Source organism: Neoarthrinium moseri (genome assembly GCF_022829205.1).
Source record: "Neoarthrinium moseri strain CBS 164.80 chromosome Unknown scaffold71_Wmoseri_CBS_16480, whole genome shotgun sequence".
NCBI classification, from domain to species: Eukaryota; Fungi; Ascomycota; class Sordariomycetes; order Amphisphaeriales; family Apiosporaceae; genus Neoarthrinium; species Neoarthrinium moseri.
This window is the reverse complement of record NW_026055185.1, coordinates 1-20,350: the sequence shown is the minus strand read 5'-3', so window position 1 is coordinate 20,350 and position 20,350 is coordinate 1. Positions and strand designations below refer to the sequence as shown.

General features: G+C 51.5%; 6 protein-coding genes across 6 annotated transcripts; 3 read left to right on the top strand and 3 right to left on the bottom strand.

Annotated features, from left to right (window-relative positions):
* Positions 1-2,700: 2,700 nt before the first annotated feature.
* On the bottom strand, positions 2,701-3,747 carry JN550_011618 (uncharacterized protein; the record flags this gene model as incomplete). The annotated part of the gene is made up of 1 exon (XM_049310003.1): positions 2,701-3,747. One exon carries the CDS (start codon positions 3,745-3,747, stop codon positions 2,701-2,703), a length of 1,047 nt encoding a protein of 348 aa, XP_049166368.1.
* Positions 3,748-4,320: 573 nt separating this feature from the next.
* Positions 4,321-7,695, top strand: JN550_011617 (uncharacterized protein; the record flags this gene model as incomplete). Its single annotated transcript, XM_049310001.1, has 3 exons — positions 4,321-4,360; positions 4,624-6,596; positions 6,649-7,695. 3 exons carry the CDS (start codon positions 4,321-4,323, stop codon positions 7,693-7,695), a joined length of 3,060 nt encoding a protein of 1,019 aa, XP_049166367.1.
* Positions 7,696-8,081: 386 nt separating this feature from the next.
* JN550_011616 (uncharacterized protein) lies at positions 8,082-8,737 on the bottom strand (the record flags this gene model as incomplete). Its single annotated transcript, XM_049310000.1, has 2 exons — positions 8,082-8,662; positions 8,725-8,737. The coding sequence occupies 2 exons, from the start codon at positions 8,735-8,737 to the stop codon at positions 8,082-8,084; spliced, it is 594 nt and encodes a 197-aa protein (XP_049166366.1).
* Positions 8,738-9,157: 420 nt separating this feature from the next.
* JN550_011615 (uncharacterized protein) lies at positions 9,158-10,156 on the top strand (the record flags this gene model as incomplete). Its single annotated transcript, XM_049309999.1, has 2 exons — positions 9,158-9,447; positions 9,508-10,156. The coding sequence occupies 2 exons, from the start codon at positions 9,158-9,160 to the stop codon at positions 10,154-10,156; spliced, it is 939 nt and encodes a 312-aa protein (XP_049166365.1).
* A 2,155-nt stretch (positions 10,157-12,311) lies between these two features.
* Positions 12,312-14,153, top strand: JN550_011614 (uncharacterized protein; the record flags this gene model as incomplete). Its single annotated transcript, XM_049309998.1, has 1 exon — positions 12,312-14,153. The coding sequence occupies one exon, from the start codon at positions 12,312-12,314 to the stop codon at positions 14,151-14,153; it is 1,842 nt and encodes a 613-aa protein (XP_049166364.1).
* A 624-nt stretch (positions 14,154-14,777) lies between these two features.
* Positions 14,778-15,922, bottom strand: JN550_011613 (uncharacterized protein; the record flags this gene model as incomplete). The annotated part of the gene is made up of 4 exons (XM_049309997.1): positions 14,778-15,264; positions 15,322-15,356; positions 15,420-15,544; positions 15,610-15,922. 4 exons carry the CDS (start codon positions 15,920-15,922, stop codon positions 14,778-14,780), a joined length of 960 nt encoding a protein of 319 aa, XP_049166363.1.
* Between the last annotated feature and the right edge of the window lie 4,428 nt (positions 15,923-20,350).

The following is a 20,350-nucleotide window of genomic DNA, read 5'->3' as shown; positions in this document are numbered from 1 at the left end:
TAGCTTCGTGTGTGTAGAGGATCGCGCCATCAAGTATCAAAATCTCACCCACTACGTATTGAAATAATCATCTTGCCAGCCATTCAGCCACCTGAAAAGGGAAGATTCACCAGTAGTAGTCGACACGCCCTAGGAATAATTCGAGGTGATGTGATGTGCCGTTGTCGAGGTGTTGGGATATATATCGACTTGGACGCCTTGACGAACCCGAGAAACCGGTTCGACTAAGTTCCTAACTTACAAGTCTGTCTTATCGATCGGGCCAGGGTATCGTGTGTTCATCACCCGGTTCGCTGTTCCCGCCTAGCCGTCCCTTACTTACCAAGCCTACTATCGTAGAGTAGTGAAGACAATTACAGGCCTGATCCTGTCGAATTGCTCATGCGAGGTTGACCCCTATCATGGTCCCGTACTATGTACACGGTGCCACTGCCACGTCTGCGTCGCCGCTGCACGAGGCGGGTCAGGGTCCACGTCAAAAGACTGTCTCACCCATGCTGAGTGCGCACTGTATACTACCGAACTACTGATTGAGTTGCTCACTGGACGCTAATGAGTCGTTGCGATCGTTTGCCCGTGTCAGACAAGAGAAGACTGAGACGGGTTACTGGCAAGGACCCTGCTTCTCTCTGTCCTTCGGGACACGAGGGACTACCCGTTCCGGCAGAACGACCTCGACACAGCATCTCGAGCAAGGACCAAGCGCATCTTGTTCCGGTCCACAAGCATCGCAATACGAAAGATCGGCAACACAAGCTTGGACACTTGGCAAAATGCTTCTTTCCTCCCAAATCAAGGATGCAGACAATTGCCCTCTACTTCGAAACGGAATATCGTCCGAATTCCAGAGTGAGAGCTGTGGCCGAGAAACGGGTTAGCGGAAACGTCTGAAGTGGTATGGTCGGGCTGAGAACGAGCTGAGCTACGCCGCGATCGCCCCACGAGGCTTCGCAGCCGAACACGATATCGCCGTCCTGGCTGACGTCACTTGTCTAAACCACGCGCTGTTGGCACATTCTGATGATTTCGGACTTTTGCGCGGCGTCCTGGCATGTGGGTGATGAGAATGTCTTGCTACTGCAGGTGCCAACCCCCGATTGCCCAGGGTTTCTCAGAACGACGGTCGGTCTCACGAAACACCCTTCCAGTGCCAACTTGTTCGGTAGTCGTCTCAACATGCGACCCACTGCACAATCGTACATATCTCCAGGCTATCCGTGGACCCAAACGGCGGCAATGCTTGCGGGGTTAATCGAGATGTGTAAGAGTATCCATAAAATTGGAATCTGACAGGTCAGCAGTCACGCAATCCTTCCAGAGAAACACCAAGCCAGCAAGCCCGTTTGTCCTTGACGGGGTTCGTGAGACCACATCTGCATCGTGATATATAGTATCATTACACAGTAAATTCTCGACCAGACACTGGTGTTTGATCAAGATGAGCACGGAGCCGACGATGATCCCCCAAATAAACCGGGTCCGGTCTGTTTCAATCGTTGTGCCTTGCAAGGCCTTGACAGGCTTGTGGCGCTTGACCCCTGGCAAAGTGCTCCCGTCCCGTTTTCTTAAGAACGCCACCAAATGGTGCTAACCTGCCATGGCGGCCAACCAATCCGACCGCCCCATCACATGCTTGCGATAACCAATCTTCGCTGGAATTTGTAGGGTCCTGCCAACCTGCTTATGGTTCGCGAGATGTTTCGTTCAGCGGCTGGTCCATCTGTCCGCAAAATCCGGTAATACTTCCCTGGCGCTAGCGACACCCGAGAGGCTGTGCCGGGTCGCTGGGACGTCGCCTGAAGCCCTCATCTCGGTTGTACCATGGTAAGGAGAGCTCCGCTGCGTTTAAGCATTGCCGTGGGCAAAACAAGTTCTAGACCCTGAGAATCGAGGCTGCGGCCCGCCAAAGCTCCAGTTGATTTCGCAATGCCTACACCGTAGCTATTTTTACCGTTCGCAACGGGTCGCCGGTGCTGTGTTGATCAATAGCAACCGTTCAACTGCTCTATGTCTGGGTCTCCGATGTTGATCAAAATAATCTGCAGCGGGGCCCTAGTATCGGAAGCGAGTTGTCTGCCATTGACAAGCTTCACTGTGGAACAGGACAGGCCAGTATATTGGCACGAGTCGAAGCGAAAAAGCCAATCAAATTACACTCGCCCATATACAATTAACGTTTCGCATCAATTGCACGGAATCTACAGTACACCAAACCACACTGGGCTCCAGTACAACCGCACGTCGCATATGCTTGCTTATGTATGTGGAAGCTGTACTTGCAGTGTCGATGTTCAGTGCCAAAGTGCACCGTGATGATGATAGAAAAGGGGGTGTCCTTCAGGGTACTTCATGCATTAACGCTAGGAAACGAACCAAGCGCGGTTTGCAAACCTCAGCAAGATTGCCAGAGTCCAGGCTAATCGGAATGACTGGAATATCATTCATATACTCTGTTTGCTACGGAAGAACAGTCATAACAACATGATATTTGAACTTTAAGCTCTGATTGTCTGGCCACTCTTTCGGACAATAGTCAACACTTCTCAGGTCTAATGGACCTTGCAAGTGTTGTTCATGCTCCTAAAGCTGAATGCTGAGTTAACACCTGATTATGCACCCGTCAGCAAGGCTAATGCTCCATGCCGTATAAAATCATTGGCCGTGATTCGTTCACCTCGGTGTCTGACACCACACATTCTCTCACTCCTCCCCGCTGGAGCTGTCTGAGTAATACTGGAACTCAGCAGGAACTGGAGGTCCCTGCGCCGACGACTTAACATCCGGGTCTGCCTCAAGCGCCAAGGCCTCTGCCTTTGTGATTTCTGGCTGATTGTGCCTATCAACGCTGGCATCAATCTCCCGGAGAACCTCAGAACTTGCATCGTCTCTCAGCAGCTGTGTCATCCGCTGAGCCCACTCCCAGGGCTTCTCTTTGCCGCCCGGAGAGCTGTTGAAATATTCCCATCCCATGACACCGCCAAAGTTGGCAAATCGTTGTTTCAGCAAGGTGAGATTCCGGCCGAGTATTTGCCAAGGCACCCAACCCGGGCCGTTCTCCGGTGTCGTGACAAGTCCCATCACCACTTTCTCCGGGCTCCATCCCTTACCAATGCACATTTCGTACATCAAAGGATTGCTGGCGTCGCCCCAGCCGCAGTAGAACTGCGCGTTGTACCACGCGATCTCCTTGCCCCGCATCACCTCCAGCGCCTCGTAGTCGAAGCCGCTGAGGTTCCGCCGAGGGTCCAGGAGCGCAGCGGCGACCGGCGCCAGGGTGATGAGGAAGTGAGGACCGAAATCTGCACGGAGCCTGTCTATCAGTCGAATGACCCCTCCTAGAGACATGTGCTCCTCGACATCAAGATCAAGGCCGTTCAGCCCCCTTTCTCGTATGAGGTTGTGGACTGGGCCGTAGTACTCCTCGAACGTGGCTTCATCTCCGTCGAGCCGCGCGTAGGAGCCCTTTGCGGCGCCGCCTAGCATTCCCAACACCATTACACCACTGGCCTGGGCTATGCGCAGTTCTGCCCACAGCGTGGCGAACCGGGGATCCGAGGGGTGGTGGTCATTGAGTGTTATCGCACTGGGGTCTTCATTGATATGTATTGCCGCAACGATTAGGTGCGTCACAGCGATGTCGGACCGCGTGATCAGAGGTAAAATCGAGATTGGCTTTCCCTCTGGGTCGTTGACGGTCTGGTGGTATAAGATGATCCGCGGAAGGGAGCCCCGAGGTATAGGTGCCATAGTGCCGGTCCGGCAATCGGCAATGTGTCTCGTTTGTTTGTTACCTCGTGACTTTGCGGACGCTTGCAGACGAGGAACGGCAAGACTGTTGAATTAGTGGTTTGATCTCATGCAAAAATGGGCGTCATGCTTAGTGAAGTAGTCTCATATGAAGCCTGTGCCTCATTGGTTGTGTAAACGTAAAGCAGATATGGCTGCAAAATTGAACGTCTTCGAAGCGACTTGTCCAAATGCTACATGCACGAAGCCTGTTCGTAGGCGAGCGCTGACAGGTTGAGGTGCCGCGTAGCGCGCAAGCGGCCGAGCGGCAGTCACAGTCTGGCCCGAATGGGGCGGCCGGTCCTGGCCAATGAGCGCTAATGTTAGGGGAGATTTTCGGCGTCCCAGCCTGGGGAAGGCTAACATTTGTAGCTCATCGACGGGTTTTCGCGTCTTGCGCGAGATTGCGCCTCACGTCTTTTTCAATTGGGAGAATCTCTCCAGGGCTTCTCAAGTCTGGCGGCCAGTGGGTTCTTCTGCATTTGACGTTGGACTCGAGGCTCAGGCGGCTCCTGTGCTCATGAAGCTGACGTCATGAAGTTCGCGAAGGAGCTGGATCGAGACCTCGTTCCAGGTGAGTTTGATATCCGTGCTCAGAGAACTGGGTGCCCACGCGCGCGGTAGGAGCCTTGCTGATTGATTACAGGTGAGATGATGATTCGTTTTTCTTGCTACCGTGCTGCTGTTGAGACAACTCGTCTCCTTTCGGGGCTTCATTTCTCATGCGCCTGGCCGATTGCGCTGTGTACCCTTCGGTTCCACGTGCAATCGAGAAGGACGTTGAAACCTACGCCGAAACTCTATATGCGCAATCACTGACGTGACAATTCTCTTTAGAATGGAAGATCAAGTATCTCAATTACAAGGCAGGAAAGAAATATGTCAAAGCTGTATCTCGAGCCATAACTAGGGCAAACGGGACGCCTGCCTTGGGTAGAAAACCCGAACTGCCACCCCGTGCTACCCCAATTAGTCTGACGACACCTCAAACAACGAGGCGTCAAGATGGAGGCTCTCGTTCTGATGGCTCAGCTGGGACAAATCCGCTGAGCACCAGCCCTCCCCCAATGGGTCGGTATCGGACCACAACAGCCTCAGGAAGAACAGCGGAGCAACAAACCCCCAGGACAGAGGCAGCGACTATTCCCGTGCCCATCAGACCGGAGCGTCAATCTCTAGCTCGATCGCCTGGAAATGGAGGGAATTATGGTAGTTTCGTTCCCACTCCTCCTGCGCCATCTCCTTTGACCACCACTGGGAGTCGGCATACATTTGAGCTACCCGACCCGGCCATTCGCGTTCCATCGAATACGAGTGAGCCTGGTCTACCCCCGCCGGCAACAGAACTTAATCCGTCTCTCGGAAGGCTGGCTTTACAGCGAAGTGTGTCTATGACTCCCTCCATGCCGGGTCTCGGGCAATCTTCTACTCTGCCACGGCCAAGCCCAATGAGAGCCGGCAGCTCTTCAAGCCGACTGCGCCGCATGTTCTCCCACGGCCAGTCTCCTCTGAGGCAAGACACCGTCAAATCTGACTACGGCATGCAAGCTCTAGATAGCGTTCGTCAACGGGAGAAAGAGTTCTTCGATTTCCTTGATGGGGAGCTCGATAAAGTGGAAACGTTCTACAAGCAGAAAGAAGAGCAGTCTGCTCAGCGATTGGGTGTGCTGAGGGACCAGCTCCATGAGATGCGTAACAGGCGTGCGGAGGAACTTGCCGAGGCGCGAAGGCGGAAAGAAGGGGAGAACCAAGAAGACCACCATGCCAATGGGTTCATCCGCAGCCGTGAAGGTTCTCAAGCTTGGATTGACCCGATCAAATCCAAGATCTTCAAACCTGGACCCAACTCAAAGGCGCTGCTTAAGATGGCAAGAACGCCTGTGCTGGGGGCCATGTCCGATGAGCGGCGCGACTATATCAGACGGCCGCATGATCACGAAGTCCCTTACAGGACCGCAAAGCGCAAATTGAAACTCGCGCTCCAGGAGTTCTACAGAGGCCTTGAGCTCTTGAAGTCTTATACACTCCTCAACCGTACAGCGTTCAGGAAACTGAACAAGAAGTACGATAAAGCTGTCAACGCTCGGCCGCCTTATCGCTACATGAACGAGAAGGTGAACAAGGCTTGGTTTGTCAACAGTGATATCATTGATGGGCATATCAAGGCAGTGGAAGACCTGTATGCCCGTTACTTTGAAAAGGGCAACCACAAGATCGCTGCTGGAAAGCTTCGTCGCTTAACCCGCAAACCCACCGATGAGTCCGGGAGCACGTTCCTGACTGGTCTCTTCATCGGCACGGGTAGCGTCTTCGCGTTTCAGGGTATGGTTTATGGTGCGGAACTTCTGTTCGACGAAGATCCCCTGGTGCGACAGCAGACCAGCTACTTGATGCAAATCTATGGGGGCTACTTCCTCATGCTCTTTCTCTTCTCCCTTTTCTGCGTCGACTGTTTTCTATGGACCTCGAACAAAGTCAACTATCCGTTCATCTTCGAATTCGACCCGCGGCATCATCTGGACTGGAGGCAACTCTCGCAATTCCCAAGCTTCTGTCTGCTTCTCTTCGGACTGTTCATATGGCTCAACTTTACTCGATACGGCACACCTGAGATGTACCTGTACTATCCCGTCATACTGATTTTCTTGACATTGGTGCTCATCCTGCTCCCTTTCCCCATCTTGGGGCATCGAAGCCGGAAGTGGTTTGCATATTCGCACTACCGCTTGTTCTTTGCCGGTCTATATCCTGTCGAGTTCCGGGACTTCTTCCTTGGTGATATATATTGCTCTTTGACATACGCCATGTCGGTAAGCGCTAGCTCCTTTGAACAGCCCTGCCCTCTAGCTGATCATGTCATAGAATATTGAGCTCTTCTTCTGCCTATATGCCCACTATTGGAACTATCCCGACCAGTGCAACTCGAATCACTCACGACTTCTCGGGTTCTTCTCTGCCTTGCCTCCCATCTGGCGCGCGTTGCAGTGTGTTCGGCGTTACCTCGATACGAGAAACATCTTCCCTCATCTGGTCAACTGCGGCAAGTACTGTATGACGATTCTGGCTGCCGTCACGCTGTCCCTTTACCGCATTGAAGGGTCAAACGCCACCCTCGCCCTGTTCGCCACGTTCTCAGTGGTCAACTCAATCTACTGCTCGATCTGGGACTTGCTGATGGATTTCTCTCTCCTCCAACCCGACTCACGTCACCGGTTCCTCCGAGATATCCTTGCACTCAAGCGTCGCTGGCTTTACTATGTCATCATGGTCATTGACCCCATCCTACGTTTCGCTTGGATATTCTACGCAATCTTCACGTTTGACAAGCAGCATAGCACCATTGCCTCGTTCATGATTGCCTTCGCCGAAGTGACTCGTCGTGGCATGTGGGCCCTGATCCGAGTGGAAAACGAGCACTGCGCCAACGTCGCCCAGTACAAGGCCAGCCGCGATGTCCCGCTCCCGTACAAACTTGACCTCGAACCCCTGGTTGAGCGGGCTAGTGAGGACCGAAGCCAATCCAGCAGGGCTTCAGCCGAGGCCACGGCTAGCGCAGTCGATCCTGGAAGGGCCGGCGCAGCGGCCCGCACAGGTACAGAACCCGATGCGGCCTCTCCTGCACCAGCAGCGGATGAGGGTGGACTTCGTCGCAGGAGGAAGTCGGAAGTTGTGCGGAGCGGTGGCGAGACAATCCGAAGAAAGATGGCGGAGGCCCACAAGCAGGACTTTGAGAAGAAGAGAAGGCCAGCCGAGCCCCCTAAGGAGGATGAGCAGGATCCAGAAGATGACTTGCGGAGCGACGAGGACGACGACGACGATGATGACTCTGCGAGCGTACTTGATGAGCGGATGGAGCTTCGCCAAGCTGAACATTTGGTCAGAAGCACGAATAGTGACAGCGACGACTAGGATAACTAGGATCTGCGGGTTTAGGATATAATCTTCTTCTTCTGTATGTTGTGGCACCATGATGGAACATATTCACCGACCGGAAGCGTCGTTACAAAGTAGCACCCAAATTTGAAGCATGATGGATTGGATAGCAATTCATAAATCAAAGCGCATTCCTGAGTAATTCCCCCGATCGTATCTGATGAGAAACGCCATTCCTTGAACGCCAACCATGGCTAATCAGGTGAGACCAAGAGATATAATGTCACGCAACAAGATGCCAAACACCGAGACTCGTCTAACACCTGAACACCCCTCAAGTTCCCCAAGTCTCTAGGACAAATCAAACCAGGCAAGTCCTATGCGATATATACTGAAAGGGGAGCCTTGGTGCCGTGCTCTCCTCACCTGGCACCAAATGCCCGGTCCAATTCGGCTCCGTGGTCGACGGCCATCTCGCTAGCGCCCTCCCGGTCCGCGATGCTCATCTCGGCGAACTGGCCAGCCACGCCGGTACCCGCAGCAGCACTAAACTCACCGGCATAGGCGGCGCTGTTCTCGTCGTCCAGCTCGCCGCCCGCGGCCCGGCGCTCGGGCTCCAGCAGGCGGGCCTCGCTGTCGAGCCAGCCGGGGGCGACGCGGCGCTTCTCGGCCAGCTCGCGGGCGCGGATGCGGTCGTCGAGCTCGCGCAGCTCGCGCTCGGCGTCCTCCTGCATCTTGGCCACGTGGCCCTGCAGCGCGCGGCAGCTGGCGACGATGTCGTCCGGGTGCGCGGCGTGGCCCGAGGCCGAGACGACGTAGCGCGGCTTCGCCGACGGGTCGTCGCCGCCGGCGCTGCTGCTGTTGCTCGTGCCCGTGATCCCCGTGCTCGAGGGCGGCAGCGTCGACGGCATCGCCTTGTACGTGTACGGGAGCGTCGCTGCGGTCGGTAGCGAGACGAACGGCGACACGGTCAGCGGCACCTGGGCCAGGAGCGGATGGGTGCCTGTCGTGTAAGAGCGTGGTTAGCTGTACGGTTGGAGTGGGTTGAGACGGAGGGCGCAGTACGATCGTTATGCATTATGTTGCCGGCTCGAAGTTTGGACGGCAGGTTATCATTCAGCTTCGGTCATTTCTCTCCACAGCCCCTACGACAGACTCAGCGACTCAAAATCAAGTCCCAGAAGTTTGATGTGGTGGTGACACAGTGATGTGATGTCTCGGGCGTTGTGCCAGTCAGACCGACTCTGGCCGGGGGCAGCTGGCTGTCTGGGTCCTCTTATCACGATAAGAGGGAGCCCCGCGGTCACAGCCGCCTGTGGATAGGTAGGTAACTTTTTGGGTACGCAGATCCAGCGTGGGGTTGGCGAGGCTGTTGCTGTGTCAGTGAATGAATAGCCTCGCTGCGTTCCGCCAAAACACCCACCTGACCCCAATCAAGTTCGCCGTCGTGAAGCTTGGTGATTACTAGACGACCTGTGCGCACTTGTGAGATATCGACATGCTCTCTACGGTCATCAAAAGCTGCCCGTCGGCAGACAACGACTTCCAGCCCCTTAGCGAATATCAGGCTCAGACGCCCGAGACCTTCTATGGGGAGAAGCCGGTTCTCTACTTTCACGATGCCAACGTCAAGGCCTGGTGCTCGATAGAGCAGTCCACAGAGCTGCAATTCTTCGCCGCGGAGGGCAGCGACCAGCCTGGAGAGCCAACCTCGCCGGAAAACACTGCGTTGGAGAACACCGGCAAGCACCTGCGCGAAGCAAGAGTCGAGGTCTTCGTCGCATCTCAGTAAGTCCAGCCTCGTTCCCACTCAGCGCATCGCACGCTGTGTGCTAATCACACGCACAGCAAACTCATCATATTCTCTCACAAGAATGAGACGGGCATCGAGATTCCGTACCCTGCAATCTCATTACATGCCGTCAAGAACTTCAAGCATCTAGAGCACCCTGATGACCCCATATACAAGTTCATCGGCGTCTACATGCAGCTGGAGTTCTCCGATGGAGGCGACGACGATGATTCGTATGACCCCATCGAGCTCACACTGGTGCCCAGCGCCCCTGCCACGACGGAGCCTGCGACGGTAGACCCGCTGAATGCGGAGCGGGCCTCTGCACTGTTCAACCAGATCTCTGCTTGCCAGAACTTGCATCCCGATCCCGCGGATGAGGACGAGGACGAGGAGGAAGATGGTACAGACCGCATAATCTTCGAGGGCGAGGCTCTTGAGGGTTTGCCCGGCGCTTTCCAGGGCGAGGCGAATGGCGGTCTACCTCCCCCCATGCCAGGCAGCTCGGGATGGATTACCGCGGACAATGTACACGAGTATTTCGATGCCGATGGCAACTGGATTGGTGAAGATGGCGTCAGCGGCGAATTGGGCGAAGGCGCTGGCCGAGTTCGAGGCAGAGATGAGGTTGAAGGTGAAGGAGAGGGTGTGAACGGCAAAGAGGCTGACGGCGATGCTGAAATCAAGCGTCCTCGCACAGAATAGTAGAAGGCATCATGGACTTGGACAGCGCATTATACACAGGAGAGAAGAAAAAGGCAAGACTTTTAGGGCAGGGTGCTGTAAGTGAATGTTAGTGTTGGTCGGTCTCGTTGATCTTGGGCCTTGGACTAATATTGTTTCCAGATGGCAAGTTTGGTCTCCCCGTAAAGCAGATCGAAGGGCTCACGATTACGTGACACTGCCTCAGCCCCTTTTGTATGGAAAAATGCAAATTCAACCCAACAATTTGAAACATGTTTCGTGTCTTTCCAGACTCAACCAAGCCGACGTGGTGGTGTGCTAGAGACGCAATTGAATGCCGTTGTGCTGAAACTTTTCAAGTCAGGATGTAGCGTGTGTGATAGGCGTACCCGCTGATTCCATCGTAACGAAGGCTATAATCAATGCACACCAGCTAATAACTAGGCTTCCTTATCAGCTACGATCAGCCCGTCATTTGTGCTTATTGGTACCCTTCCCCCAATTGCCCTGGAGCCGAGCTCTGGTGAAGCTGACAAGGTGTCTTTACTGCGCTCACTTGACGAAACTGCCCACTTCGTGAAAACTACAAGCAGAGAAGTGATGTTGTGTTGCAACTTTGAGGATTGAATCGTAGAACTAAGAATGTCTTTCTTGACTGCCTGGACCGCTCTCCCGACGTCCTGCTGGCACAGCAGTGCGGCCACACTTTCTCAAAGCAAGAAGCACCTCTTCGGAATCACCTTAGCCCGTTCTAGCCATGTACGCCTGCAAGTGCCTCGTAGTCAAAGCCATACATTCCATGTCGTCCAATCGTTTCTATAGCAGGTCTTCGCTTCCTCGACTCGACCAGAGCCGAGTACTAGTCCCTTGCGCCGCGTAGAGGCGACTGCTGTGCTCGGGTAATATTTTTAGATTTTTTCTTTTTTTTTCTTTGAAATTTTGTCGTGCCCCTCGTTCAATCGAGTATTTGTTGGGATCCCGCATCGAACCGGCACTGGGCGCGTCTTAAGTCAAAGACGGATTGCCCAGCGTTCACGATCCCGCGGAGATCTCTCTGATACTCGCGACCGTCCGAACCGGTGTGTCACCATGTTCGATCGTTGCACCAATTATTTCGACCGTCGGACAACTTGATCCGGTCCAGAGACCTTGCCGGCCGGGGTGGGAGCTTTGGCGTCATCTGAGACCGTACATTCTTGTCAAGTTGCCCCGTGACAAATCACGAATTGAGTGGCGAGGCGAGTCTCCTGCATCTGTGCAGCACCTTCCGCATCAGCACCACCCCCTATTTTATGCAGTTGCTGTAGGCATGTTAGATTTGATCCTAGGCTGTATCTCGGGTCAGGTGAGGAACGTGACATACCCAGCCCATCCTGGCGGGCTCTCTCGGTTCGTGATAAGAGTATGTGAGGATTGCAATTGACCACAACGTAGAAACTTAACGTAGTGGGACGACGTATAAGCGCAAAGGAGAAACCTAGTGTAGCTGTGAGTCTGGTTTGGTTCGGTTCAGATGCGAGTGAAGGCTGGGGGGTTGATTGCTGATTTATAAATGCAGCTGGCTCGGTGAGCTGGGCTTCTTCCCAGGGTTACTGCGCGGGGCAATTTAGTTGGCTACCTTAGCGGGCATTGGTTGTTTGGCAGCACAGCCTCGCTTGGTCAAATCTCACTGCAGCCACGCCGCCAGATCCCACCACAAGGAGGCTTAGTGCATGCATTCAGACGCACCATGTCCTCATTCTCTGGGCTTAGACCGAAAATCTCCATGTCAGCTTGGTAAGCTACGGCTCAATAGATCAATAGTGGCTGCACTGCCGGAGGTAGGCAGCTGAAGATTCATGTTTCAGGAGGAAGTGCGAACTACGGGATGCGTATCCCATTGGCCCTGCTGTGATATTCCCCGATGTCACTAGGACTCCTTGAGAAATTATGTTTCCAACATTTGCTGACTGGAACAAGCTCCCACACCAATAATTTGGCTTATATCCCACGAAAAAGCCCCACAGATCGTTGAACTGGCAGGGGTGACGAGGCCAGGCAGCCGTGGACACCTCCCGCACACCGATTGATAAACATCCCACTGGAGACTTCTGACGCCGCATCGGAAACCTGCGCGCATAGAGGCTCTTCAGCCGGTGCGGCAGACGGTGCGCCTGCGCGCGGCACCAAACCCACGATGGCAGAGGGTCAGCAAGTTGCGAGGAAGCGGAGGCATCAGGAGCATATGAAGCTGAAGCGCAGAGCTGACAGGCAACGAGAGGCGGAACAGAACCAAACGTTCGAGGCAAGATCGTGTCACTGTGCAACCCTTTGCTCTGCTACGAAGACAGATTTCTGCAAGCTCTATGAGGCAGTCCCGTTTCCGGTGACCACTGACCCTTTGAAGCCGTGGGAATCATCGATTCGTCTGATCAGGCTGAAAGCCGGTGGAGAGGGCGATACTATTGAGTGCGATCTCTTCCACGCATCCTTGGACGGCAGCCACCAGTTCATCGCCCTATCATATGTGTGGGGGGACTACGACGACAGGATCACAATTTGCGTGAATGGGCGGGCTGTCAACATAACTAGACACTTACATACGGCCTTGGTTCACTTGCGCAACAGGTCATCGGATACCACCTTGTGGGTTGACGCAATATGCATCGATCAGGGAAACCTTTGCGAAAGGAATTCTCAGGTTCAACACATGCCAGAAGTCTACAGCGTTGCTGCAGAGGTAATTGCTTGGCTTGGAGAAGAAGCAGATGGAAGTGGCCAGGTCATTGACTATATCAATAGCCATGCCAAAGGTGCAAGCGGAGTTTCACGCCAACATGAACCCCCACCTGCTGCTCAGCTTGAGTATCTTTGGTCCAGGCCCTACTGGGGTCGTGTTTGGGTCGTGCAAGAATTGGCATCAGCTTATAGGTCAAACGGCAGATGCTACATGAGATGCGGTCATCGATCCGTGTCGTTCGAGCAATTCCGATATTTCCTGGGTGAATATCTCGCCAACCATATCTACACTCAAGGCGACAGCGTTCTCGGCCCGAAACATCTGACCAACCTTAGTATAGCACATGGGGAGAAGTCCTTCTTGGAAATATTGTCCGAGTCGGCCTTCTTAGCGTCTACGGACCCGAGGGATAGAATTTACGGCATCAGGGGCATCTCACCTGAGTTCTACCGCAGCAAAATTCCAGTGGATTACCAGATCAGTTTTCACGAACTATGCCGGAGGGTCATCTTCGAATACATCAAGAAAGAGAAAAACCTTGACATCTTGTGCCAATTTAAGGGGTTTCCACGTAACGACCATTGCCCATCCTGGGTGCGCGACTTAAGCAGCTATAACCGTGGAGTATCCCTAACAATTCATTCCGCGTCTGCTGGAAGCCAACCTAATCCAACCATTTCCGACAATATTTTGCATATCAACGGTAGATTAATTGGTAGAGCCAACCTTCTGAGAGGCCCCTACAAGTTCCCCACTGCACTGCAAACTGGTCAGCCCTGGCCGGAGATGCCGAATCTACGGAAGGTGGAAGCCTTTGCCTTAGCAGCCTTGAGCAAGCGACACAATAATTCGACACCCGGGGACCTCCAGGGTCGATTCATGAACCTAGTTTCCGGGGACAGGTGGCGAGGCGCTGCCATCCATGGCACCAAAGTTCCCCACCCACCGCGAGAAGTATGGGATGCTGTCAACCAGTACAAAAACTCCTCACAAGTGGATGAACAGACACATATGAGGTATAAGTACTTTCCCTTTCTCTTCAGCCCCTTAATCGGTCGAACACTTTTCGATACGGTCGGTGGTAGCGTTGGTGTTGGTCCACCGAATATGCAGAAAGATGACATAATATGCGTCCTACATGGGTGCAGCTACTGCGCTGTGTTACGCAAGGTGAAGAAACAGCATTACACATTCATAGGGCCGGCGTATGTTGACGGCGCTATGAGCGGCGAGTACATTCGGCAAGAATATGATGATGAAGGAAGACCGAATCTGGAAGTGCAGTTTCACATACATTAAACAGTGAAATACAACAATGGATTGGAGGTCTAAGGGTGCAATCAGATCTCCCATGCAGCTTGATAGCTTATATCTGGTGTGTATATGAAATATTTACCACTATAGCTTGGGGCACTTTCGACTATCTTCTGGCAGACTCATGTTGTCACTTGAGGTTCTGTAGAGGTTGAGGGTCAGCTTGAATCACCAGCGCAGCAATCACCTCATCATATCATTTGGAGCAATCGAGGTCACATAGAATTACGGCACTGGGACTTTCAGGACCCCTTTAACTCTTTGCAGCTGTCTTTCTTGTAATAATATATCGTTCGGAAGACTTACCAACAAACCTTGGCGCAAGTACTAAGGAAGCAACATCGGAAGGCATCCTGAGGGTATGAGAACTTCTGTAGCACAACTAATAGTTCTCGACAGAAACTACCCAGCGCACGTTCACAAAAGTGAGATAAATCAGATATTTGAATACAAAGCAAGCGCACAAAAGGTAGACCTAAGAAATGAACCTCCAAAGCCCGAATACAAGAGAAGCGAATCCCCGAACAGTCATAGAAATGAAACTTGTAGCGCCATCATCCCGACACTCACGTCAGACCCTAGCCTTCCGTTCTAACTCCCTCATTTTCTCTATTCCCACCGAATAACCTTTGATGGATTGGTGAGACTTCGTTTCCCGTTGCGGTGTACCATTGCTGGCCCCCCATTCCCGTCGGTATCAAAGCAGTCTTCGGTGACGCCATTGCCGCACAAGGGGGTGACCTCATGGGTTTCCATGTTGCAGTGCATGCCTTCCTCCTTGGAGACAAAGTCGGGGCCCCAGCTGGTCTCAGACTCGCAAACCTCCGTCGCGTTGTGTGATAAGCCGGAACTGATCACGAGGCGATCGTCTGAGCGCTGGGACAGCCTGGGGCCGCGCTTCTTCTTCTTGGCTGGCAGCATCTGCTTGTCTCCCTCGTTGGCCCAGGCCCGGAAGCCTTTGCCGCAGGAGCTTTTGCCGTTGCCCTTGGGAATGTCGTCACCAGACTTGTGGTAAAAGTCAGGCCATGTAATGCCAATAATGCTTGCTTTGAAGTCGTGTGTGTGGTCCTTGTCAATCCAAGTGCATCGAGGGGATCTGCCGGACAATTATCTAAGCAAAGCATTTCTGTGTTCTGGGAATGGGGCAACACACATAACCTTATCATCATCGCCACCTTCATTTTGCAGCTGAACGGTGAAAGTAGGTCAGTCAGATCAGTTCATACTTCTGTGTCCAAAAGTCAGACTCACTCTGTAGCCACTTGGGAACCAGTTGAGGCCACATGTATAACCCCAGTCCCCAACCCAACCCCACTTGCTTCCTTCATCCATGGTGGCGCTAATGTAGGCGATGCATATGGCGTCGTCCCCAGCATCTATATACCCAGTATGTCAGAGCAGTCTATTAACCTAGAGCAAAGTGCTGGATTTCAAAACTCACAGAATTCGGTCGTGATGGACTGTTGCGTCCCTGTCTGCTCAGCGCTGAAATCGGCATAACCGCCGTCTTTGACCTTTCCGCCGCCACCGGACCCAATGAGTTCACCATTGTTGTTGTAGGTCTTGATCATCACAAGATTGCCGCCGGCGTTCGAAAGCTTCTTGTCTCCGCTGCCTTTGGTGTCATCGAGACCAACCTGGATCCGATAAGTAGATTTAGACTTGACAACGTCTGGTATGTTGTCCGCGGCAAACTGCCAGATTCCAAGGATGGAGCCCACCAGCCCAATGCCCCCGACTAGTTCAGAACCCATTTTTTTTTTCCCTTAGACTGATGTTACTTTTTTGCTGGGAAATAGAGCCTTGAGTCTATACGCAGACTCAAGTTGACAAGATAGTAGAATGTTGATAAAGTTCTGAAAAGACCTAATGGTTGATGGCTGTGTTGAACCGACTCATTTTTGTCTGTCCTTGCAGGGCTCTATATACTCCAAAATCTCGCGATAGAAAGTAGTTGTACTCCATCTAGTACTTACTCTTCAGGCTTAACTTTTGCTCCGCCACCGCTCGAAGGAATGTCTCACACTCCTTTGATCAGGTCTAGTCAAGATCATCCGTTGGGAAACCATACTTCAGAATACATCGTTTCTTGGGGGCCTAAGTCCACCGCAATGGCGGAACACTTAGTGGCATTAGGAATGACGTCGGTGATGGAATGAAAGAGTAGTACATGATGGGGATTGACGGCGCCACGTTGGAACTATTTCTCATTCATTCGCACTCTCGTTAAGGATTCTCCGGCTTGGCATTTGCCACAATAGCTAAACAAAATGAAGATCAATCTCGGGGATAACTCTACACAGCCTTCTGCGGCACTACACCTTCCGAAAAAGGTAAAACAATACGCGATAGCAAAATCGAGACAAAAACGAAAGACTGCTCGGCCGTTGTCACCGACACAATGGAGGTTGGGGAAATGACTTACCAGTCTTGAGCTATTATGACTACAGGTTTGAACAATTGTTGCTTGAGTTCTAGAGAGAAGCTTCTCAATCAGTCTAGACATTCAATGACATAACAAGAAATAGGTTCAAACCTCATTTCTGTTGATGAGCATCATTGCCCCTTGCTAAGCTTTGTGCGGCTGAGATAGATCCAACAACAGATAGTTCGCATCTTGGCGCTTACACGGAAACCGGCTCAATGAGAGCCTCGCGCGAGATTTTGGACCGACCTGCAACATGCTCCTGAAGGAGCACTGGTGCCAGTGTGGCAGTAAGACGTATCTTGCGGTTGCTGCCGATGCCCAAGTAGTTGTTGCCTGAGTCCCTTGAGCCCTACTGCAAGTCATAAGTCTGGCCCCCACTGGAATGGCACATTTACCTTACCACCGACTTGAATCTACATTTGGGGTTGAAAGGAACTCTTTCGGCTGCGTCGGCACTGATGCAGGCCAATGGCTGTGCCAGGGGCATATGCGGCCGCTGCCGAGAGCTGTACCAACACTCTAGTGTTTCTCTCCATCCAGCATAAGGCACAGCAACACGAGTTTCTCAACTGGCGTCATTAATGTGACGATACATGTATGCCCAATATCGACCTAACAGACTATAAGCTATAACGTCATCATAATCTGCCATGATCATGGAATATGTGCGACACAATCCTGCGAGGCTTCAGACACGACGGCTTAGCAGATCCTACGAAGCAATATGAATATGTTACTATTTTGGCAAACTTTTTCGGGGAGATCATCCCCATGATCAATGTAATGGCCTTCTAAGTCTTGACCATTACAATCAGGCTGGAACTAAAATTAGAAACTTTTGCAAAGTTGCGTACATACTCCTACTCACAAGTCCTACTGTAGCATGCACTATATAAGGGCTCAGATGTATCTAATATTCAATTCTAGAGACAAAGAGTATCGTATCAAGAGCTTTTTACAGCGTTCTGCATAAGATAAATAACTCTCCGAAGGCCTTACTATCCCGTATCAACTTTTCATTATGCAGATGCGAAGATTCATGCTTCCTCTGGCTATAGCCATGAGCATTGCTCTCTCAAATGCTGCTGCTCTCACCACTCGAGACACCAAAGGCGTATGCAGATCAAAGACGGACTAGACTGAAAGCCATCTGGCTAACGTTTCATATCAGTTCTGTGCTGTTCAATCAAACGAATGCTTGACAGACCAAGGAATCATTGGCGGCTGTGATAAAGGCAAAGTAAGTACCCCAGTCAGGATTAGTAGCATGTAAACTTCGATGCTCAGTACCTGACTACATTTCGCAGTGCACAAAGGACAACAATGAATGCGTCAAGATAAGAGCTTGCGGTGGTATGGGCTTTTGTGACTCCTGGGTTGAATGTGAATAGTTTACGTTCTACAATGCGTGGCCAACTGGAACTAGAACTTGGGGTTTCTTTTGTCTCGTATGTTCTACATGAATGCAGCCTGTTGGGCAAGGGGTTTTATCATTCGGAAAGGTTGTCTCAATAATCTGACAGAAAGTATATGCACTTCATTCCTTTGTTCACTAGTTGCAACAACAAAGTAATTGTGTCCCGCTTACTGAGCAGCGTTGTGTAAAGCTACCGTGAAACACAACATAATCGTTAACTGGGCGTCGCAATTCTTTTCTCATACGCCGAACCTGATATTGATAATGCATATTCTAGTAAGAGAGTGTATTACTAAATTTTTTTTTTTTTTTTAAAAAAAAAAAAAAAAAAAAAAAAAAAAGAAAGAAAAAAAAAGCTCAAGGTGATGAAGCCGCAGGAAATGGTGCGCGATCATGGGAAAGGGCGCACTTCGATTTCGTGCCGCGATACATCAGAATTGCGTGACTTAGATAGACAGTACAAATTTAGTCGGAGCAAAACAGTCTTGTCCTGGATTTCTGGGTTGTTGATTGGAGCTTGGCGAAGGATTACTTGTGAGAAAGTCATTTGACTTGTACGGCACAGCTGGACGTGCAAGGCGGCCGCGCTTGGGGCTTAAAGCTTGGCTATGCTTACTTGCACCAACGCCAAGAGTGTTGGCAACTCCTTTTCAAGTGCAATGAGATCATGTTGACTCAAGCCTGGGCGAACTCTGCAGATCGGTATAGACATTGCCGGAGTTGGGTATGACGTGGCCCTTGCCGTTGTCTGATATCTACTTACATATATGGATTGGCTTTTGCATAACAGTGTTGCTTAAGTCCGCAATTAAGGATGCTTTGGCTCCCGAATCGCTCTACCAGAAGCTTCGTCCCTTTCTGAACCATCATGAATACTATTCTATTTTCGCTCGCAGCATCCTCGTTAATGGTCACAGCCTATGGCTGGGACGCGTCTCAGAGGGATTGTTCAAACCTCAAACTGTGCCTCACATCCTTTCACTGGTGTTCTAGTCGAGGGGAAGGTTGCTATTACCCTGCTGGGGTGTACCCTGCCACTCGCGACACCAACACAGCCAAACCTGCGCTGATACTATCAGACAACCAATACACAGTCTCCTGGAAACTTAGTCAGTCTATCAACGATACTCCAATACGCATTCAGTGGATATTCGGTGACAGTAATGACAGTGGTATAAAATGGGAAACCAGTATGATGACCCGCTGTAAAATCATAGAGCAATTTCTAACTGCGTTTGCCTTTTAGATGTTACAGGCACAGAATTCATCTTCGAGCCAGGCAAGATTCTTGGATCTTTCCCGACTGCACAGTCTCCGAACTTGGGTGTAAACGAAGCATATGGTCTCGCCACCACATCAATGACAAGCATAATCCACATCGCTCAACCTGACCTAGTAGGCGATAATGGAGACTATCCTAAAGATTCGTCACAGCAGTTCGTGGTCCAGGGAAACCAAGTGGCAGATTATATAGACACCCAATCATCAGTCTCTCGTGATGATGAATACAATAGGTGGAAACTAGGTGTTGGGATTGGCGTTGGCCTGGGGTTTCCCACCCTAATGGTTATCACTGCCTTGCTGACTGCCATGTTCATAAAGAAGCGGACGAGTACTCGCGTACTCAAAGCTTGATGTTTTCGCACCTTTTCTCATGATAAGTTAAAACTTGAGCATCGAAAATGTCTCGTTGAAATTTACAATACCTCTGGAAGACATATTTTCCAAGACGTGCTCTCCGTTCCCTGTGACAAAGTTTGGATAGGCCGAATACAACGCCTATGCCTGTGGCTGGAATAGAGCACGATTGCCGAGGCGCAACTGATGATGTTTTATGCGAAGATTGGAAGCAACAAAAGATTCGATAGCATCGAAAGGATTCCAAGTCCTGTCCCGTTTGCGAATGGTTGCAACATTAGCTAGGGTGATTATCTTGACGTGAGGCCACTGATTGTAAAGTGGTTTTGGCCGCTCTCGTGGCTGTATTAAGGAGAAACAAAGTCAGGTACCCCCTGATAATATCTCGCGGCGAGCAGACCATCCACGCAGTCTACGATGCAAACTAATGTGAAGCATACGTTCCTTGGTACTATATTGAAGAACAAAGCGACCTGGTATTCGTTTTGCCACTGGTGTTCAAAGACCAGCCTTGCATTGAACAAGCCATGAGCGACCGGGCAAACATTACGCCTTTGTCTAAGGGTTCGCATAATAAGTCGGAGCACCCACATATGGGCCCCCCCTGCATTTGGGCCCCCTGTTCACCAACCACCCGATTTTCCTACCATACAACAATTTACCTCACTGTTCAACCAAACCTTCTTCAAATCTCTTCAA